The sequence below is a fragment of the Poecile atricapillus genome, chromosome 6 (genome assembly GCF_030490865.1).
Source record: "Poecile atricapillus isolate bPoeAtr1 chromosome 6, bPoeAtr1.hap1, whole genome shotgun sequence".
Lineage (NCBI taxonomy): Eukaryota > Metazoa > Chordata > Aves > Passeriformes > Paridae > Poecile > Poecile atricapillus.
The window spans coordinates 21,336,222-21,358,300 of NC_081254.1; the positions used below are offsets into that span (position 1 = coordinate 21,336,222).

At 45.2% G+C, this 22,079-nt stretch overlaps 1 protein-coding gene across 3 annotated transcripts; it reads left to right on the forward strand.

The window, feature by feature from the left end:
- Positions 1 to 731: 731 nt before the first annotated feature.
- On the forward strand, positions 732 to 9,605 carry TMEM72 (transmembrane protein 72). 3 transcript variants are annotated; one of them, XM_058842031.1, is made up of 6 exons: positions 732 to 1,219; positions 2,818 to 2,979; positions 5,089 to 5,155; positions 5,566 to 5,637; positions 6,327 to 6,466; positions 6,649 to 9,605. In XM_058842031.1, exons 2-6 carry the CDS (start codon positions 2,937 to 2,939, stop codon positions 7,107 to 7,109), a joined length of 783 nt encoding a protein of 260 aa, XP_058698014.1. In that variant the 5' UTR covers positions 732 to 1,219; positions 2,818 to 2,936; the 3' UTR covers positions 7,110 to 9,605. The 3 variants fall into 3 exon arrangements, with proteins under 3 accessions (XP_058698014.1, XP_058698015.1, XP_058698013.1); XM_058842032.1 differs by having other exon boundaries at positions 2,887 to 2,979; XM_058842030.1 differs by lacking the exon at positions 2,818 to 2,979 and having other exon boundaries at positions 735 to 1,219.
- The last annotated feature ends 12,474 nt before the right edge of the window (positions 9,606 to 22,079 follow it).

Sequence of the window (22,079 nt, forward strand, 5' to 3'; positions counted from 1 at the left end):
AGCACAAGGTGAGCTCACTGACCTGTGAACCCAGCGCCCTGCAGGCACCTCACATCTGTGCTGCCCACTGGGACTGTGCTGTGCTCACATGACCCTCCTGCCAGGACTGCCACACTGCTGCCCACACCACCTCTTCCCTGAGTGGCAGCAGATGGGGATTGATAGTGACCTCCAGTGAGATGTACCCTGTTCAAGCACAAAGGACTGTGGGGCTGAGGTCCAGAACAGCGGGTGTTTTTTTGTCTTGTCCTTCAGATATATGTAGGGCTGCCCCTCTCCTGAGGCAGTGTGTCCTGCAGGGACAAGCCAAGGACCCCCAAATCCAAAGCAAAGAGGTCAGAGTACCTGTGCAGCTCATTCCGTATGTTATGACACTTGTGAGACCCTGATGCTGTTCAAATAGCTCTGGTAGCTAGAAAAACAAAAATTTATTTCATTGGGGTTCCCAAAAAGAGAAAATCACATGTCTCTTGCTATGGCTGTCCCAGGTTTGTGGGACCCCTCTTGCTCCTGTGATTGCACATCAGCACAGACACTTCTCAGGCTGTACTAGTTGGAACCTGGATGGTGAGCAGCAGCCATGGCTGGGGACTCAGCTGCAGGAGGCAGTGGGTCTGGGGTGCCCCTCGTGACTTGCCAGAAACGTGCTGCTCTCTTGCCAAGAGCAAACGTCGTCATCCTCACAAATGGTTAACCTGCCGGGAGCTGCACAGCACTAATGACTTCACATTCATTTAATCAGCTTGGGCTTCCAGAGCCTCCACCTCAGGAGCAGGGAAGGCCGTGCACCCAGGCACTTGGGGTACAAATGCTCCCAAAGCTGCACCCCTGCATTACCAATCATTAATCACCCCAGGAGAAGGAGCAAGCGGCAAGCAGGAAAAGGCCGGGTGTCCACAGTCCCCACGGGAGCAGCAGGAAGCAGCGCTGACCGGTTCCCTGGGGTGGCAGCTCATTCTCTGACCACCCTCCCCTGGGAGGCCCTGTGGAGGCAGCCAGTCCTGCACACTGCCCTTTCCTTCAGGAAGGTCACTCAGTCCAGGGAACAAGAGGCTCTGCCTGTTTCTGGGAGCCGCTGGGCTACGTGTGAGGTGAGGGTTTTGAAGAGGAGTTTCTGTCTGGCTGTACCGCAGTCTTCATCTCTTCGCCATGCAGCACAAGGCATTTTGGAGCGCCCTGGAGTATACCTGCCGATTGCTGGGCATCTCCACTGCAGCAGGTAAGAGCAAATTCTCTTTGTCTTTGGCACTAAAAGGCACTGAGTGGGTGCTGGGACCTTCAGGCTGCCTCCCTGCCTTTGGCCAGCTGCAGCCACAGCCCTATCCTATGTGGGGGGCAAGGGAACTTGCTCACTTCTGCTTTGGGACCCAGGATGGGAGAGTGTTGGGTGCCTGGCCAGGCTCTTTCCAAATGCTGTGGGAGGCACAGTGAGACATCAGAAAGGAAGAGCCAACATTTGGAGGGCAAGCTAAAATGTACACAAAAAACAAAAACAAATCAAGAAAACTAAACTGTATTCTTTTAAAGCAGACATAGGCATAGGCAACATGTGAATGCAACTGAAAAGCAAAATACTCATGGCTGTGGAAAACTGCCGGGCTACACTGTGGGATGTGAAGATGAAGGAGGAGCTCCTTGTAGTGTGCACCGTGAGATGTCCTGTGCCAGGCAGGATGGAGAGATTCTGTCCCAGCCATCATGGCATAGTCACCATAAAAGCACTGCTCTGCCTCTCTAGCAGCCTGTCAGGGAGCAGCTCAGAGCAGTCCAGGTTATAGCTGCAGTACAAACACCATAAACTCACCTATCTGGTACCTGGTGAGTTGCATCCTCTCACCCGCTGCCAGGTTGAGCAGACACACCCAAGTGCTTGGTTTCAGATGAAATGCAGGTGTTTTGAGCCAGGTGTCAGATAGTGACTCACTTGGGAGGATGGAACGCCAGCTCACATGGAGCACCTCCAGATGGGACTTGGGGAATGAGCTAAAGCAGAGGGCTCAGGGGTTGCCTCTGGCACTGCTGCTGACTAGCTATTATGAGACAGGACAGGCAGCACTCTCTGCCTCAGTTTCCCCATCAGTAAGCAGAGATCAAAGGGTCTGATTTGTCTAAAAGCTGGAGGGGTGAACCAGAGGTTCCTGGTGAGAGGTGACTTGAGCTGGTGCCTGTGGTTCCTGTTTCAGAACCCCAGGGATTTCAGAGTCAGACACTGCAGAGTAAGTCACAGCAGGCCCTCCTAACTTTGTATTTCCTTTATCAGCTGCAGACAGTCATGAAGAGACACTTTGCTCAAACCAGGGACAAAGTAGAAAGCACACAGGTCAGCTGAAGTGTGCACAGGTTCCCAAGGACACAGCTGGGGTGATGGAGGCTCTGGAATGTGCTTTAAAGGACTGATACTGATAACAAGCAGAGATGTGAGTCTCTGAGTTTATACAAACTCACAGTAGATAAGTGCATGTCATGATGATACTGCAACAGTGGGAGATGGGACACAGCTTTAATCAGAAAATGCAGATCTCTTCATTTCTTCATCCCCATCCCTTTGGGCCCCATGAGCCTCACACTGGTCATATTCTCACTTAAAACTCCAAGGAAACACATGGAGACGTTCCTGGGAGAAAATGTGAGCTTGTTGTCGAGAAAAAAAATAAAACAACAAAATTGAAAGTAGTTTACAATGTAGAAATGTATTAGTGGAATATCATCTTTCTCTCCTGCATGTTTTTTTTGTTGGTTTTTTTTTTTCATCATTTTGCAGCATCTACACATCTTAATTTTTTATTTTATTTTTTTTTTTTTTTAAACTGAGCAGAGCAGTTATCAGTCAGATTAACATCACAGAGCATAGAGAGCTGCCCTACAAGTTGCTGTGCTTTTCCATAGCTCTGGTGCATTCTCAGTATCACCTGACTTTCCCAAAAGGCTTGTGAAGAATGGGATGTGCCTGTGTTTTATTCCTCTGTGTGTTTCAATGGGGTAAGAAATCAGCTTGATGCAGTGTTTAGTGCCTGATGAGGTGTGTGAGGCTTTTGAATGAAATGGAAACCATGCTGAAGAAATTCCCATGGGTTTTGTTTGGAAAAAAATCTATGAAATGGAGAGTGCATCAGCCTCACTAATTGATTCTGAGAAGGCCTGGCCAGTTCCTTAGGCTGCTAGTAAATACAAGTTACCCACATAATATAAACCTCCCCTTCCCCCAAGATCTTGGAGTGTAATGGCTCTCTGCAATGGTGCGGCTACAGGGCTTACTTTGTATCAGAAAATGGCTAGCTTGTCCTATGGCAAGTTAGCAAAGAGTCGTCAAACAGCCCAGTGATTTGCTGCAGTGTTTGCAGCATCTCTAGTTCAGTGAGTCTAGGCCTGTGATTTTTGCATCTAGGATAGAGTTCCTACTTATTTCTTAATTCTCATGCTTTCAACCATTTAATTCCTAATCATGTGCCTTTAGCCACATGGTTTGGACAAGATCCAAATCAAGGCAGTGACTAGTCCAAACAAACACCTCGAAACAGCTCTTTTCTTCTTGCAGATTCTTCATCCAAAGAGCTTTGTGGATAAAGCAGAAGCTGTGCAAAAGGAGGAAATCTCCCCATCCAGAGCAGAGGCTTGAGCTAACAGCCAAGTTGTAGAATTGTGCATTCATCCACAGGGATGAATGAATGAATGAGAATGAATTAATTCCACATTTGTAGGGAAGATTTATACAAAATGGTCTTCAGTCACAAGACAGAAAAAGACAGTACTTTGCACATAGGATTGCACAGCTCTTGCAGCTTCACAGCCTTCTGATGAGACTGATTTTCCTGTGTTCTGCTCAGGGCTGGAAAGGCAGTGTAGAAGAGTGACACTTGGGCCCCATGTTTTCCCTTGGCTGACCAGGACCAGCAGCTGCAGGAAACACAGGGAAAACATAGATATTTTTCTGCCCAGATGGGAAAGCTGACCCTTGGCATTGGCCTACACTGCAGTTGCAATGGACACTAATCCATGTTTTTGTTTGGGAGCCTGGTACCCTTCTCCAGATGGGGAAAACCACAGCTCAGAGAAATGGATCCAGCCTGCACCTCAAACCTTGGCCAGTGTATGTGGGACAGGACCAGTGGTGAACTTCCTGAGCACCAATGGATGGGTGGGGACTGCTCGGTGAGGGGTGGAGACATCAGGTGCAGACAGGAGATTTCCCACGGCAATGCTCTGGCTATGAAACCTGGGCTTCATTCAGCCCCACACTACTGACACTTGTGCCCTATGAATTGGCATGTACTCACCAACTTGCAGCAGCTGGTGTGAGGCATTACATTTCTGCTCCATTTTAGAAATAATCTTGAAGGGAATTGAAGGATGTTGAAGGAAATTTTCTGTCCCCTGAAGCTATTGGCCAATCCATCAAAGATTTTAGCCTTGCTAATACTCTTAATCCCCCTAAAACTGACTCCCTGGTGCTCTGTACTGGCTGAGGCACTGAGAGAATGTTCATTCCCTGTTTATAATCTCCCTGCTCCCATTATATGTTTTTTTGTTTGGCTAGCAAAGGATCCTGATGCTATGGCTACAGCCGTTTTTGAAGGCAGCTGGCACAGTTCCCCTGCTTTGCAGCCACGTGTTGTGGGCAGCAGGCCTGGACAAGCAGGGAGGCCAAGGCAGAGGGGCTGGCAAGCATGGGGAGACCCTGGCAGAGAAGGATGAGGCAGTGGGCCCTGTGGCAGCTGAGATGTGGCACTATGGCAGAGGGTGGAGTGGTCACAGGACGCTGCTGCTCACCGCCCCCAGCAGTCCAAGGCCAGCTGGTATTCCCAGAGCAGCTTTCCCCAGCCCACGCAGTGGCAAGGCTGCCATAACAGGGGTGCAGCAGGGATGGATTTCAGGGCTGTATGTCAAAGGCAGCACTCAGCTCTGACTCTTCTGGGCTGGTGTGTCAGCATGAATCACTGGTGCTGGCAGTCCTAACATGCTGCTCTGCATGGGCAAAGCTGCCTTGCAAGCCCCTGGGGAAATGGGGACATCTATCCTGGGAGCTGGGAACTAACCCAGGGGAATTGAGAATGATCCCTGCAGTCAGCATCGTTCCTTTTCTCTTTCTAGTGCTGATCGGTGTGGGTGTAGAAACTCTGCAGCGAGGACAGTTCAAAAGCCTGGCTTTCTACCTGCTGTGAGTATTTTTGCCCTTGAAATCAGAGCTGGCAGGGGTGACAAGGTCAACCCCTCCACCATATGTAACACCAGACTAGACTGCAACAACAGCAGGGAACAGTGTCCAAGGCTTTGGGTATTTCAGTTCTCCATATTGAGGTTTCAGAAAAATCAGCTATTTCTCTTAGAAAAAGAGATGCTACTGCAGACTTAGGCAGACCAGAGGTGACACTGGCTGCAAGCTGACTCCCCAGGGGCAGAAGGGCTGTGAGTTTTCCTCCACAAACCAGATGAGCAGAGGGTGTTCAGACCCCAGCACACAGACTGTGGTGAGAACTGGATAGTAAATTCTGGCCCTCTGTGTCTTTTCTGCCCACCTGGAGAACATATCAAATACAGCCCTGCTCCCCTGACAGCTCCACCTTTCAGTTTTTCAGGGGTTGCAGTTACTGTCTGTGAAGGCTTCTTCTTTATCAGTTTGTTCCTGGAGATGTGCTTCACGTGAGTAGACCCTGTCCACTACTCTCCAGCCACTGTGGGACCTCCCAAAGGCACCTTGCCCCTTACAGGCATCACCAGATCTGGGGGAGCTGCAAGTGCCAGACCAAAGGTCCTGCCCCTAATGCCAAGGCAAGTGCACTCAGACGGGGGGAGGTAAATGGGTCCATGTACACAGCCATTTAAACCTGTGTTTTAACCCAGGCTTGTGCCTGAATTTCCCGAGCATCAGCACAACAAACCCTGGTCTTCAGCATCTGCTTAACACAGCGGGTAGGCACAAGGCACCAGGGTTGAAGGAAGAGCCAGATCCCCAGGGTGAGGCTCAGCTTCCTCCAGCGACAGCATAGAAGTTAAAGTTAAAATGTAGACAATCTTTATGCCCTTTTCAGCAGCTGAGCACTGCTGCTGTCTTCTAGCATAAACTCAAAAATCCTCACAGCTTTGAGGCAACACTTTACTCCAAGTAATAGGCAATTGATTAGTGAGATGCTGAGATGCTGGTCTCTGGCAAATGTGCTTCTCCCAACAGGAGATGTTCAGGCTCTGCTTACCTTCCGTGAAAAACACACCCATCTCCTGACAAACCAGAGTGAGGATCTGCACATTCTAGACAGGTCATGGTTAGGACCAGATCTTCTTGGCATATGGTTGGTGCCTCATCCCACAAGGACCTGTCTTTCTCTCCCCAGTCACAAGCCTGAATCCCTGGCACAGGCCTGCTGGAAGCGAGCTAGATGCCCAGGGAGCTTCCAGAAATTCCTGGGGTACACGCTGCTCTCAGTGGCTTGCTTCCTGCATCCCGTCCTCGTCTGGCATGTCACCATCCCTGGTGAGAAGCTTGGGTGGGCAGTAATGCAGATGGAAGAGGAGCACAGTCTCTCAAGGGGTGGAGGTGGGGATGTGGAGGGAGCTGGGCTGGTGGCCAATGGCACTGGGCTAGCCAGACCAAGCGCTGCTTGGCAGGATCTTCACACTTGCCAGAACCCTCAGCCAACACAGTCTTGTCCCCAGGCTCCATGCTGGTGCTCACTGCCCTGGCCTACTTCCTGCTGAGCAAGAGGAGTAAGAGCCCAGGGCACAAAGAGACACATCCCCAGGGAGGCCAGTACGTGGACCCTTCAGCAACTGAGGCAGCCCCAACCATCATTGGTGACACTGAGCAGACCTACACCTTCCACGGAGCCCAGAGGGAGCAGCACCGCTCGCTTCTGGGCCATATGAAGAGCATCCTGAAGGGCAGCAAGGACAGGAGCTCAGCCCCAGAAACTCCTGTCCAGCCAGCGGCCGTGCCAGTCCCTCGCAAGCAAGTGCACTTTCAGGAGAAGGTGGTGCAGATCATCCCCTCTGTCAGCGAGAGCTTGGAGGATGTGGAGAGTGAGGCTGAGGAGACCACATCGGACACAACACCCATCCTCACCCCACCTGATGCCCCCATCATCATCGCCCCTCTCAGCTCTGCTGGCCTCTTTTGAGCCCGCAGCAGGAATGAGGACAGGACAGACCTGCCGCCCTGGAACAGATGCTCCAGCAGCCACAGGGCCCCAGGAGGTGGCCCTTTTTGCCTTCCGTACTTTCGGGGTGACTCTCCAAGGGGCTGCCTGCACTCCCTGCTCCCACGCACTGTGGCAGGCCCAGGGGACAGGCGGTGGTTCAGCCAGGGCAGCGCCAGCACAGCGAGCTTTCTGCTGCCACTGCCTCACACGTGTGTCACCCCTGCTGAGCACTGCACACCACTGCGGTGCTCCTGCCCGACTCCACAGCTCTGCTGTGCCCCTCTTCTGGCAGCAACAGGCGGGAGGAGGGGAGACCTCGGTGCCCCGGAGCAGCCTCTGCTGGGGCCCCGTGTGCCTCTGGCCCTCAGAACACATTGCAGGGCTCAGGGCTGGGCCGCATCCAGCGCAGGGCGCTGCAGCCCGCAGCTTCCCTCACAGCGCCGGCACCCGCTGCAGCAGCTTGAGACGTGCAAAACCTGTTTCCGAGCTGGGCTGAGACCAAGCATACCCCTGGCATTAGCACCTATTAGTACCTTAGTACCTCCCCAGGCACTCTCTGAGCCCGGCAGGGAAATCATCTCCGGCCTTGGAGACACCTAATCCGGAGCAGAGGCCTTCCAGGTGTCCCCTGCTTGGACAGCCCTCTTGAATTAGAACTTTGGGATGATATGGCAGCCCGGGACCTGAGGTTCAGCAGCACGCTGGCACAGCAGACTGTGTGTGACTCCAATGTGTGTAATTATGGCCCCCAGAGGGCAAAGGCAATAATAAAATTACCAGACTGTCCCACCGGTTTCTTCCACGCCAGCTCTTCCCTGAACAACTCTGGCTTAATCCTGGCATAATTTCTGCCTTTCAAGGACCATTCAGTCATAATCAAGCATTTTCCTCCTATTCAGCTCCCATCTGAGTACATGTGGGAAGAGCTCAGGTGGCTGGGTTCCCTTGGACATGGGACAAGAAGCCACACTGTCACTGCTGTTGGGATGAAATGCTCAGAGCATTTCCCCTAAATGCTCTGAGCCCAGACACAGAGCACTGGGGGGAAATGATGGTAATTAGAAAAGGTTCCTGGGACCTGCTAGACTATATATAAGGTAGAAGCCAATCAGCTGGGTGTTTTTCCTGTAAATACATTATTTCTTCTATTTAAGATCTCATCTCTTCAAGAGACAATCACCATGTTCATTTAGGAAAGCAGGTCAAAGTGTAATCAGAAGGCAATTGAGATAAGAAACCAGTGCTACTTTCTAATAAGTTCTTTTTAAGTGACTTCTAATTTGTGATATGGATCAGGAAGAAGATGAAAGATATTGACTCACAATGTTTGACTGCCTGTGTTTCATAATGAAACTGTTGACAGGGACAGTTTATGAAGGGTCACACACACTTGTCAGTCCTACTATGAGACAGACAAAAAGTTTTTTTGTTGTATCACCAACATAAAAAGTAGCTGGTATCAATCTGCTCTAAGCGTGATACATGGATTAGAGACCTCCTGTTTCTAGCTACAGAAATTAACCTTCCACCCTGTCATGGAGTGCTGGGGAAGAGTCATGTACACATGTGCCTTTAGGGTGGATTTGCACCTGTAAAAATATCTTCAGAAAATTGCACCCCATTAACACTGCACAACCAATAGCAGCAGGCCCAAGATCCAACCACAGCTTCACCCTCAGCCTGGTGTATTCGTCACATTAGGAGATAAAAAAATAAAACTATTTTCCTCTAAAGCTGGTGACAATCATACCTGCACCAATCAAGGTCCCAACCAGTCATGCTAACAGGATAACCACCCTGGCGTCCTCTGCCCAAAAAGGTAGAGCTGGCTCCCCAGCTTGACCACACATCTGCTTTGCAATTAGACCCACTTTCATTAGCAAAGCCCACTTTGTGCATCATCCAAGGCTCTTCTTTGAACATTGCATAATTAATTGCACACAGGGAAATAAACTTACTTGAAAAGGCACTGCTCCCAATATATTGATCAATCTGCTTACAAGAGAAAGACTGTATTGCTGTAGACTCTTTTCTAGCCCTCAGCAAAGCTCCTGGGCAGTCTAGGTGGGAACAGATGCTCTGTCACAAATTTCATTCTTCAGCCCTTACTTGATCTGCCAGACCCATGATTTGTACCTATGGGACATCAGGGCCAGCTGGCAAGGGGCAAAGCAATGTGGTGACAGCACCTTTGGTACTTTGAAGTGTGTAGGGAGCAAATTTCATTTCTGTGAAGTGCTTAAAATGCATTTGCAGTTGTTAGAATCTGCACAATTTGGTTTCCATTTTTAGGCTCATCTTTTAAAAGTTAGTTGTAGGTTTCCCTTCAGAACCAAGAGTGGAAGAAGCTACAGGTAAGGTGTTCTTTCAGGCTTCGTGGAGCCAGCATTGGACCTGGTTGCTTTTCTGGCATTCTCCCTTCTGTTGGCCTGGTCCTTCTCCAACCCCACAGCTAGCTGGCTCAGGAAATAAAGGCTGGGGAAAAAAACCCAACACTTCTTGTCTTTTCTGTGGTATTAAATTCTGTTTACTGTTCAGTAAAGGTGCATGGCTGACTCACCCTGGAGTCTGCTAAGAGCCTGCATCCATGCTGGGAAAGTGGGTGTTCCTTCAGAGGCAGACAAGCTGCACCTCAGGCAGCACCTGAGCTGCTTCCTGGGTTCTCCCTGCTGAGGAGTCCATTTGTACATCCCCCTCTCTGCTCCTCACCACCCCTCCCATCCCTGGTGCCACCTTTCAGCTCCATCAGCATACAGACCTGTTAGCCCAGAAGAACAATAATTAGGAAAAAGAAAGCAGGTGGCTATCTTCTTGGGTAATGAGCCAAATAAGTTCAGGGAGGGCCAGCCACAAATGAAGGGGATGGGGGATAAAAGAACCTCTTTCAAAGTCAGCAGGCTGTTAGAGCAGCTCAGCTGCTTAAAGAAACAAAGCCTCAGGCTTTCTTTAAAACCCAGTGCAGAGGAAATGTTCAGCCTCAGGGGGTGTCAGATGACTTTACAGAGGCCTCAGAGATTATTCACTCGAGTGTGCACTTCTCTGTTGGCCCCACTCCCTACATCTAGCTGTGAGAGCAATCCTAGGGGCTACTGAAAGCACCAGAGATGCTATAGAGGGTTGAGTGGGGTCTGTATGAGAAAAGCTCTCATATATGCATGGTAATTGCAGAGAAAGAAAAAGAGGGAGAACTTGATGCTATTAACTTTGCAGTGTGCTGTATCTGAATATGAGCTGCCTGAATTTTAAGTCCACACACTACTACATGAACTCTGCTATGTAATTTTTGCCTGCATTGCAAAAATTCATTACTCAGCTGGTCCATTGAGATTAATCCACTGAGTTAGAGTGCATAAAGCTATAAACTCCTGTGGATTCACATACTGAAAGGAAATGAGATGAATCATCCAAAAGAAATACATGTGTAAGGTAAAACTCTGTGAGGTAATCCTGGCAGAAATTGTTTCCTTCAAAATTTCCACCAGATTCCTCTGCATCAGGAAAAATTTTCCTGCTTAACATGTGAAGTGGAAACACTCTATAATGCTACTTGACAGCCCCCATTAAAATGTAGGGAACTGGTACATTGCAAGCAGTATTTCATTTAAGTTTTATATGCAGGAAAACCAGATTTTGGTGCAAGCTTCACTTACAATTCCTTTCTTCTTCCAACGCACAAGTAGTTATTGCAGAGCCCTGGAGACAGGCACACTACCTGTCCCACCACAGTGCTCCCACCTCACACCAGGGACTTGGATAGTCACCCTCCTAACTTGCTAAATCCCCACAGGTACTCTGGTCCAAGTTTCTCTGGGTGCTGCTCCATATTTGAAACATGGAAATGAATGTTTTATTCAAACAACAGCAGTGTTAGGAAAATAAGGCACACTTGGAGAGAAAAGGGTTCCATTTCTGCAGTGTCAGTAATTAAAATCAAACATGCCCTGCTTGAGCCTGTAACTGCAACACTCACATCAGCAAACAGCACTATCAGCATCAGCGGCATTGGTGGCTTCTAATTCAGTATTGAGTCATATCCACATGCAGGAGAGGACCTGTCTCCACTTGATTCCAAGTGCTGAATGCCAACACACCTGCAACCCTACCACTGTTCAGCCCTGCACCTTCTCCTATCCCAGCCAGGAGATTCTCCCATCTGCTGGGACAGAAATGCAGCTTCTGTTTTGGCTGGCCTCCTGCATTTTGTGCTGTGAGGGAAGTTACAGAAACCGAAACTAGATCCCAAACCTGCCTGGGATTGCTTGGAGATGTCAGCTCCCTTGTCTGCTTGCCATGATGCAAAAGCAGGAATATGACTTCCAGCCACCACAGATAAACTGACATAACACTGCTGAAATGGCTGCATAGGTTATATCCTAAAGAATGTTTGAGGTACCACTTGGATTCTAATTCTAGGCAATTATTCACTCAGCATGTGGCTTTATTGAGTTTTGTTTTGAGGATCTAGGAAAACACCAGGAACCAACCCAGATCTTTGGGTCACAGACTAAAGAGGGAATCCATATGTCAGACAGGAAAAAAAAAAGTAAATAAAAAGGAAGTAAAAGGGAAGAGTAATGTTTATTGGCAGCTCCTCCTCATCACATCCTGGACTTCCTGCAGCTCAGGAGGAAGTTGTGAACAGCATCTTAATGCTAATCCCTATTCCACTCTCATCTCTTCCTTCTGCCCAGTCACTTTTTCACTCCAAACTTTTCCCCCTCCAGAGCACTATTTTAAAGGAAATACTGTCCGGATCAAGTAATGCTAAACAAAATTACATGCACTGTGACATAATTTCAGAATTCCTTCCTGTACCTCCCTCTCCAAAACTCCTCTGTTAGAGTAGCTGTGTTTGGTACTCACCCAGATGCCCAACCTTGCCGGTATGCCCCCATCCCCCTGCTGGCACCCAGCTCCCCACTGCCCCCACACTCCCTGCAGAGACACACTTGCAGCTGCAGCTTTGGTGAGGCTTTCAACACTGCAGAGGGGGCTCACATCTTCCAAATTGTGCCTAGAAGGAAAGAAGGAAGAAGACATGGGAATGTGCCCAGAAAAGAGAGACTATATGGCAGCCCTAGCTAATTTGTTATGTTTTCCCAGGGTTTTTTTGGCAAACCTCACCTTCCAGTTCCTGATGCCTGCTGATGCAGTATGTAAAAAAAAAAAATAAATAAACACATTAAAAAAACCCCACACTTTTGTTCTGCTAAAAAGAGCATTTTGGTTTTTCTTAGTAATGTTTTTGCTAGACTGCATTACTTCCTTCAAAAGCATGAGAAAGCAGAAGAACACAAAAACATTCTATTGTGCATAAAACTGAGGGGAGGAAACTCTTCTACACAAGCTACTCTAAGCCACACTCAAGTAAAATTCTCTGGGGGAATTTGGTATAATGATACGACTTTTGAGTAGCACTCCATTTCTCCCTTTCAAGGTGGGGAGACTGGCCCTGGGTTCTTTATTACTTCTTTTACTTTTCTGCCTCTTGAGGAAACAGTCCCCAGCCCTTTTCTGTATATATAACTTCGCAGCAGCATGGCAAGGAAGCTTGATCTGAGAAGTTCTGGGGGGATTGGACTTGAAAAGGAAATTGCACACTTTAGCAGCACCTTTCCCTCAAAAACCCAGGCCCAGGCAGGAAAGTGAACTCTATCTTATTCATCTCTAATTAATGATTATTCCATCTCAGCATCTGTTTCTCATGCAAGCATCTGCAAGCTCAGAAGAAATTATCAGCTGCAGAAATGGATATTCAGTGTCTTCTTCAGCATAGATATGTTATGTGTTTCACATTGGGACTACATGTTGTGACAGTGTAAAAAATATGACAGTCTTACTGTCAACATCTCTCATGGAAGTGCCCTAAGAAGGAAATTGCAAACAAATTCTTGCTGACTGGTTTGGAAATGGAGAAGGCTCTGCTTTTGTCATTACTTTTCCTGGCTCTTATCCAGTACTAAAATACTGAATTTCTATTATAATCATTTTATCAAGCTTATTGTTTCGTGTTTTCTTCACTTCCAACTAGTTATCACAGACACAAACATTTCCTTATTCAAGCTGATTCCTTCTAAATCAAAATTTGACGTCTTTTTGTTTTCTACTTACATAGCACTTTCAACCATAGAAAAACTGGCACAAAATGGCAAAATATTTTTGGCTTTATGTTCCACAGCTATATTTAAGTATGCCCCAAACCAATTCATTTCAGTGCTGCTCATCCTGAAACTGTGGCACAGGTATGAATGACTTCATCAATACTGTGTATCTAGACAAGGTACCATGACAGGTCATGTCAGACAAGCTACCAGAAAAGGCAAAGTAAAAAATACCACATGGAATTATATTGCCATGGAAATTCTATTGCAGCCGCTGTGCTGGCTCTGCTCCAAAGCAATGTCCTGTGTGCCATTCTGAACAGACTCTCTTCTTTCTTGTCACCTGCTTATAGCTGTGAAAATCCTTGTGTGACCTGTGAAATGCTCATGCAGCCACTCTGCACTCTGCACTGCACGGAGCTGCCATGCGTAAGCTGAACTTTGTTACTCAATACCTTTATTGAAAAAGTAATTATTCAAATAACTGCCCTACAACCATCTAAGTCTGTAAAAGAATTGAAAACAAAAGTGAAAGAAAAATCAAGTTGAGCAATGTCTTAAACCTTTTTTGTAGGACTGCAACCCACATGTTACTGGCATTTGGATCAGCCATTCCAATGGGTGTTTTTTCTTATTAAAAATATTTACATCTCAGGCAAGCACAGTCAAAATTATGAGTTGAATGGAATTCAGTCAAAGCTAATTTCAAGTAGAAAATCAGCAATGATAATTGTTAATCAAGTTTTACAGAGCTTTCCCTTAACAGCAATTAGAAATTACAAGTTAAATCATATTTCTGAAAACACTAATCTCTTTTACAATGATTTTAATGCTGTTGTTGCTAAGATGAAAGATAATTTTAGCAGTAGAATTTTGCCCTTGTTCTATCCTTTTAAGGAAAAGTTGGCCATCTATGAAAAGCTTTCTTGTGAAGCTGAGTAGGTGTGTACATGACTCAATACCTGTGCAGAACAGCTGCTAAGAAGAACTGAAGCCAAGTAGAATTTCTGTTTTACTATACTGTGGTTTATATTTCATTTGATCTATTTAATCATGTTTTAAATCTGATTTACTCAAAGTAGTAATGAGAAACTTTAACAGACCTCTGAGCTTACAAGTCTATAAACTCACTCTGCCCTGGATGAATCATTCATAAATGGATGTGCATGAAAAGCAGGAGAGGGCAAATGGAGATTGCTTTTTTCTTCTCCCTGAGCAGAAGTATGGCAACATATAGTTGAATTAAGAACTGAAATTGCCACATATATTAGGAGTGTCTCTTTCCCCTTCAAAGACCAGGAGGCAGACTCAAAAAGCACAAATATATAACAAACATAGGCAAACATGGATACATGATGATTCATTGCCCTGTATAACTTTTCCATCAGCTTTTTAATTCTGAGATGGCTCGAACACTGTGCAATACTCTGCTGTTGCATCATCGCTGTGTTGTTTTGTGGCAGGAGCAGCAGGACAGTGTGCATCACTCCTCGTGCAGAGGGAGGTCAGTGCATGGGACAGTGAGCATGGCACGCCAGGGTGTGTGTGGGAATGGCTTGTCCTTGTAGCACCATGAAAGGAGCTAACCAGCTTCTCCTCAGCTCTTCCAGGAGATACCACACCTTCCCATGCTCTGATTGTATTGAGCAAACCAGGTTCATCTTATATGACCACCCCTATCTATTACTAATAAACAAGACAGTGTGCATTGCATAATAAGAGCCTGGTATTTAATTTTGTTTCACTTTGGTAAATCCACGTTGCTTTGACGGGAAATATGAGGGAGATTGTCTCCAATTAGGTGCAGTGACACTAGTTCTGACTGTGATTTTTCAGACAGAACTGCATGTGTGCCTGCTGGCTAGCTGATGCATCATGCATTTGATGTTTCAAAGGCAGCAAACCCTCTGGGTTCACATGCTAACAGAGCTAACCTCTGCATCGTGATTATACACACACACTGTGTTGGACAGATCTCTGCAGTCAAAGTCTGTTACATGTAAGAAAATATGCCATGGCTAGAAAAGTCATAATGGTGTGAAGTACCCTCACCAACAGACTAAATACTGAAAATAAATATATCAGTAACAGGAAAAGCAAACAAAAAAACAAGCAAACAAACCAAAGCCCTCTAATTGGCACAACATCAAAGAACTGGATAAAAAAATTTGATATTTTCTATCAAGTATTGTGAAGTCCAAGGATAATATCAAACCAGATACAATCATGCTAATAATTCCCAGGCTTGTCACAGCTATGAAAAAACACAAATTAAATTATAATGATGTTATAATTAATGAATTTACTAAGATTTTATTGGAAGGTTGGTTGGCATTTACATAAAGATTGCTACTCCTGGAGTCATGTGAGGATATCAGACACTGAGCTCCTATTCAAAGGGATGCCTCTGTCACAGAGAAAAATCCTGAAAACTGGGAGCACCTGCTGATCCTGGAGAGTTTGTTTGTGGCTTTCAACACACAGAACTGACTAGTCTACATCACCTGGGAAAGGGAAAATGTTTAGAATTCCTCTCATAAATGACCACTTCTTTCATACTTTTTATTCCCTATAATGTTCAGCTACATACAGTGTAAATTTTGCGGACCACTGATATTCAGGATTTTAAACAACTTATGCCCATCAGTCATCACAAATGGAAAGTTTCTTCTACCCCTGAAAATCTGGCTGGTGCTTTGCATAAACCAAGTGAAGTTTACCTGAAAACACAGTCTTCATTATTTACTTACAGTAAATAAAGCAATCTTTAGCAGATTTAGATAAAACACAGTCCAGACATGATCAAGCAAGAAACTGGTTCAGCCAAAATGACTGCATACAAAGTCTGAGTCAAATCCCAGAGGCAGGCAAGGTTCTCAAGAGCATCTGAAATGGCACTAAAGCACATTGGTTACTTCTCGCTGATGGATCCAGGATCTGATTACTGGTGTATTGAGTAACCCTTTATTTTGCTATTCTCCACTCTTTGTCCAGTGCCCCACAGGTAACAGTGACCAAGGACTAAAGAAAAAGGGAAAAAGCAGAGAGGTTAGTGCCTGAAATTCTGTGATTCTGCAAAAAACATTTTCTCCAAAATCCCCTCTGAGGTGAAGTGCCCTGTGAGGGAAAAAGCAGCCATTGTGAGCAGAGGATTGAAAGAGCACACCCTGTGTGCATATACACCCTGTATTTATGATTTTACCCACTGGAAGCTGATGGCTGGTGTACCACGTAGAGAAGTCAGTTTGCCTTAAGCAGTTATCTAGCCCTGGCTTTGATTTAATTTTCTAATAAATAAAGTCCAAGGCTGTAATTCTCTGCAGTCCCAAGTGAAAATTACAGACCAGTGGTCACAGAAGCCATCTCAGAGCTGACCTGCCCCTCATGCTCTCTCCCTCCCCGGCGCCAGTGGCAGCATCATGTGTGGGGAAGGCATCGCTTGTGGGGGAGGCATCATGTGGAAGATCTGCTGATTTTAGCAATCCTGCAGTGGGGAAGGAAAGGCTGTCTCCTTCCACAGATCATCCCAATGGCCCTCCTCAATGTCCTGTGCTAGAACTTGGTGTGGACATGGGGTTACTTCTGCACAATCTGGAACAACCTCCCAGGTGCTGAACATGCCAGGTGAGAATTCAAAGTACCCAAAATGGTAATAATTCTTTCCACATACATGCCAACATCCTTGGAGACTGAGAACTCCCATCCATTTTTGGGTGGATCCCACTTTCTCTGAACTGGTCTAATTTCAAACTCAAAAGTGAACTCAAAAGTTCAAAAAGTTCAAAGTGAACCATGCACAGCCATGAAGAAAACAGTGGCACTAATTTCAGGGTGCCTCCTAATCCAGTGCCTTCTGTGGAAACAAATGATTTCTTATGAAAGTAAAGGCAGATATCCAATACATGCATTACATACAGATCTGGCACTATACATTGCCTGTAAGTTTAAGAGTGAGTCTGATTGAAGAGGGTCCATAATATCAGAATAACTCCTTTATTGAAAGTACTTGTGCATGTCTTCATTATTTGAAAATTATACTAGTCTAAAAAAATAATTCTGTTTTGCAGTGGCACAATTCATTTTCAAAACATGAAGATGAACAATCCAGCAGGACTATAGAAGCATACAGACATTTTATTCAAAGGTTTAAGTGAGGACAGTTCAGCTGCCTTCCTAAGGGAACAAAGTTCAGGAGATTATGCTGCCTGTGTGTTCATCTGCATGTTCCCTGGTTTTCAACATAGTCCTCCACAAAATAATTAAGGCTTTGTTGTTCGATAACAAAAAGTTGAGGAACAAGAAGAGAAAGATTACAAGTGTCCTGACCAGTAAAGACTGCAGCATGATTAGGAAATTAGAAGAGGAAGAAGAATAGCAAGAGAGATACCCTAAATATTTGACTGGAGCCTGCAATCAGCTGTAAGGTACAAACTGACAGGAAACCAGGGTGGCTTCATCTAGTGCTCAGGGAAAAATTTGTTAAACATAAAAGAATTCTGATTGGATCAAATTAAATTTTTTACAGCATTATTAACTGCAAGAATTTATCTGCCTATTAAAATTCTCTTTAAATGTTTCTTTCAAATATTTTCTTTTTCTCAAGGCAAAAAAAGGTGACATTTTTATCTCCAATAATCCATTCTCTAAAATCTCTTTCAGTACAATTTGTAATTAGGGCATGATTTATGATTTATATGAAAAAAAACAATCTGACATCCCTTAGGGAAAAAAGGGAAGGATTTCAGCCACAGTTTGCATATACTTATTTGAATATTCATTCAGGTTAACAAGATTGCAGTTTAGAAGTTGTTCAGACAAGTAGCAGGGGCAGTTTGTGCACAAAATCCTCCAAATTGGTGGTGCCAACTGAAGCACAGGAAGGAAATAAAAGCCCTGGAGATCAGAACTACTTGAGAAGATTAAATAACAGCGATGAGAGGCTCAATGTCCCAGTTGTTAGACATGGACAGCAGACATTTATTTCAAGATGTCAGGATGACCTGAGCAAGACTGTGGATGGAACCAGTGCTGACTGATTTGGCTGGGCAGTGCTGCAGCAGGGAGATGTCAGCCCAGCCGTGCCAGCTGAGGGACAGAGTGCAGTGCAAGGTGTACAGACCCTAAAAGTGATGCTGCCAGGGCCAGCTCTTAGCTGACACCCCCCTGTGCTGCCCTGTAGGGCTGCTGCCAGCTCAGACCAGAACCAGTCTGAGGATCATCACACCACAACTTTTTGGACAGTGAAGACCTGACTAGCTGTCCTGTTGGTTTTCAAAAGGAAAATACAAATTACCAGCTTTTCAGACCTGTTCTCCTCTAATACTGGAGCCTCTCCCCTGCAGATTGACAGTCCCACTAGCCTAGAGGGACACAGTGACCTCTTACACGGACCTTGGGATCTGACTACTTTTCAGATGATCACTACTATCTGCTCCAGGGGAGCAAAACAGCCACGAGACCCCTCTGCAAAGGGATCTTCCTGCCTGAGGACCCTTCACAAATTGCTTCCAAAGCAAAGAGGTCATCCTGATTATCAAAAAGACATGCATTTATTTTGGGATGGTAAGAATTATGCCCTTGCCTGATATTGTTTGCCTTAATGAAAGAATACTCCTTTGTTTAATGAAAACTTCTAGTCTCTAGGGCAACATTCAGTGGATCAGAGCTTGAAATAGGTCCATAAGTTCCATTTATCCTCTGTGCAAGGTTGTGGAACTATGTGTTGGCACTAACATTTTAGAAGTTAACTTCCTTCACGTAACAAGGGTATGAAACATTTTGTTGACATAAGTAAAATAGAACATGTAGGTTCTTCATTTGGTTTGGAAAGTATCACTTTGGGGTCAGCAGGCAAATTTTGTCTTTATAAGGGAAAGCTTCCATTGAAAACAGACTATATTTGATAAGCAGCTTTGCTATTTAAAGTGCATTTCTATAGCTAAGGTTAAAATACTTTGATCATGTTCCTTTTCCCTTATAAAAGATCAAAACAATATTCTAAGCCCTAAGTACAAAGTAATCATGTTAATTTTATAATTAATGTATAATGTAATGTATTTTTCATTGTTTACAGTAGATTATTTCATGTGAGAAAATTCATGTTGATGCCCAGAGCAAACCATTAGTTTTTACTGTTGGCTTCACTTTTTAATGAAAAGGGATCAGATCTTTGAGTCAGCAAAACCTTTGCTGTTTCAAAAGAAATCCCTATTATATATGTAAAGGTACAAGTGAAAAAATAAGTGCTTTACAATTTATAAAGACAGGTCTATGACTATCTAATCTACTGCCATAGCAGAAGTTAGGGGGAAGTTGGTTTTAATGCATGAAAAGAATGAAAAAACCATTATGGAGATGATTAGTAATGGAATTAATATTTGATAAGAATTTTCTAGCAGAAAGAAGGCAAGGAAAAAGGTGTTCATGAGAAGAGGGACAGGGGTCCCAGCCCACTCTGGGGTGCTCAAATGTCTCAGATGTCCCAGCCCCCACTCAACCCAGTTACAGTTATGCAAAAACCCCAGTTAGAATGGAGGACAGAGGTTTTGTGATGCTGTCTCTAACCTCCCCAGCACCCTCTTTCTTTCCCAGGGCAAACTCCTTACTTTAATTCTTAGGATTAAGAAAAACCCAAGCCCCTCTGCCCACAGTCCCTCTGACCCCTAAAAATAGCTGGGGAGGTGCTGCTAATGGCAGCACGAAGCTGACCGGAGAGCTCTTCATCTGCGCTTACAAGTGCTGAATGGCCCATGCTCTCCAGGAGACTGCTGCACACTGAGTGCAAGGTCTGCACAGTGCTTGTACTGGCCCCAGTTCTTCTGCCAGAGGATTTCAATTCGCATTCCCAAGACTTTTATTTAGCAACAAGACAAATAAAGCATATTTCTACACATGTAGGCAGATGTGTAAATTCCTTTCTTCTCTAATGATAGTCAATATTATTGATATCTTGTCACCACGGATGTGAAGAGATACTGTTCTATACATTACTACAAAATTAGCAGAAGGATAAAAAATAATTGTCTGCAGATTGTGAGACCAAACAATTTGAACAATGCAAAGCTCATAAATTGCAACACAGACTTCATCTGCATCCACCCTCAGAGGTGAAGAAATCCTGGCTTGCATACATTTCACAAGCTTCAGCATCAGCCAGAAAGTATGGTGGAAATAATTGTTCTTTTCTCACATTGCATTTCCCTTGGATAAGTTAACAGATAGGTGCTGAGTTTTTCATGTGCAAGCTGCCCCTTCTATGGATGACTGGCACTTGAGCAGCAACGTGCCTGGGACATTTCCAGACAAGGCATCAGCAGTGTGAGCAGCACAGCCAGGCATGCAGCCCTCTCCTTTCGACGCTTCTTACTTTACCTTTGTCACATGAAAGATTCATAATTATCTAAGTGTCAATGCAGAGCTACCCTACTCATAACTTACAAATACTGTTCCACTCAGCCCAGTTGCTGGTAACCCCCAGGCAAGCCCATTGACCTTGATGATGACCACCACAAATATTTTTGCAGGCCTGACAGAGCTGAGAAGAATCTCTCACCCAAGCAGCGCCTGTCCTCGCTAGTGCTTTATGTTTCTGCACTTCTGTCTGTGCATATGGATTCCACTGAGAGCAGTTCCTTTGCTGTTTGGGGGTGTAGGGCCCATTGCTGAATAGGGAGGGTCTGCCTTCACCCCCAAAACGTGCCTGTGCTGGGAGCCAACAGCACTCCAGCCGAGGCAACAGCATGGGGTTGGTGGCTGGAGGCAGTGGTTGCACGCTGCTGGGAGCCAGGTATTATCCCAGGGATTCAGTGCAGAGCACACTAATAGACCCTGGGCTTAGTTCTCAGTGTTTTTCTCACTCTCAGGAAGCAACTGTTTACACCATTATGACACAAAATGTTTTTAAAGCCATATGAGTGCACAAGGGGATCCTTCTGTTTTTGCTGCTATGTGTTCCCTTGGAGACTCCTGGATGGCAACTTCCAGAAAAACAAGTCTGTCTCTCAATAAAGCATACCTCTCCTTAAAGTCCCTCCTTAACATACTTAAAATAGCCAAACATTTCTGATAACAACATTCACTAGCTGCATGAAGAAGCCAAAAGGACATATTTGATCCATGATGAACTGCTATATTGAGCTTTATAAAAATATCTTCCATTCCTAAGTCATTTTCAGAGCCAGGTCCAATTCCTGGAGCAGGAGGGAATGGGGAGAGAAAGAGTTTACAGAAATCATGAAAATGCTAGGAATTATATTCTGTACATTGATGGGGTTTTATCCATAAAAAGCACTGGAAAGAACTGAAGCTTCATAAACTGAGCATGTTGAACAATTTCTATAAAGGCACTTATTTATATAAGGGCACCTAGACTAACCAGTTCAAAGCTCATTTGCATATGACCACACTCGTGAAGATGCAGCCACAACTCTGACAGCAACATCTCAACCTTTAAGCATTTCCACTGAATTCCATACCTAACTATAGTGTGAGTAACTTCCACTGAAACCCAACAACTTACAACAGAGTGTGCATGTCTGGATTTTAAAAAAAATCAGCCCAACCCTCACCCTAGCTCACCTGCTTTGCCCATCTCAAACACTCACTTCAAACATATACTGCCTGCAATGACTTTATCCAGTCATTTGCTCTTTATGGTATTATGCCATCCTTATGCAATGTTTTACTGAGGTTTTTTTGTTATTGGAGCATTGTTTTGCACTAAACAATGAAGCAAGCTTTGCTCACAGTGAGTTAATGGCACATCTTAATCACTTAGAATAGCATGAGATACTCAAAGGCAAGTAACATTTAAACAGTTCACTCATAAAATTCTTGTCAAGCTTCCAAA

Coding starts and splice junctions, on each gene's coding strand:
- TMEM72 (XM_058842030.1), top strand. CDS start 1,150: ATGCAGCACAAGGCATTTTGGAGCGCCCTGGAGTATACCTGCCGATTG. Junction 1,220..5,088: donor GGGCATCTCCACTGCAGCAG/GTAAGAGCAAAT, acceptor TTCTCTTTCTAG/TGCTGATCGGTGTGGGTGTA. Junction 6,467..6,648: donor CTGGCATGTCACCATCCCTG/GTGAGAAGCTTG, acceptor TCTTGTCCCCAG/GCTCCATGCTGGTGCTCACT.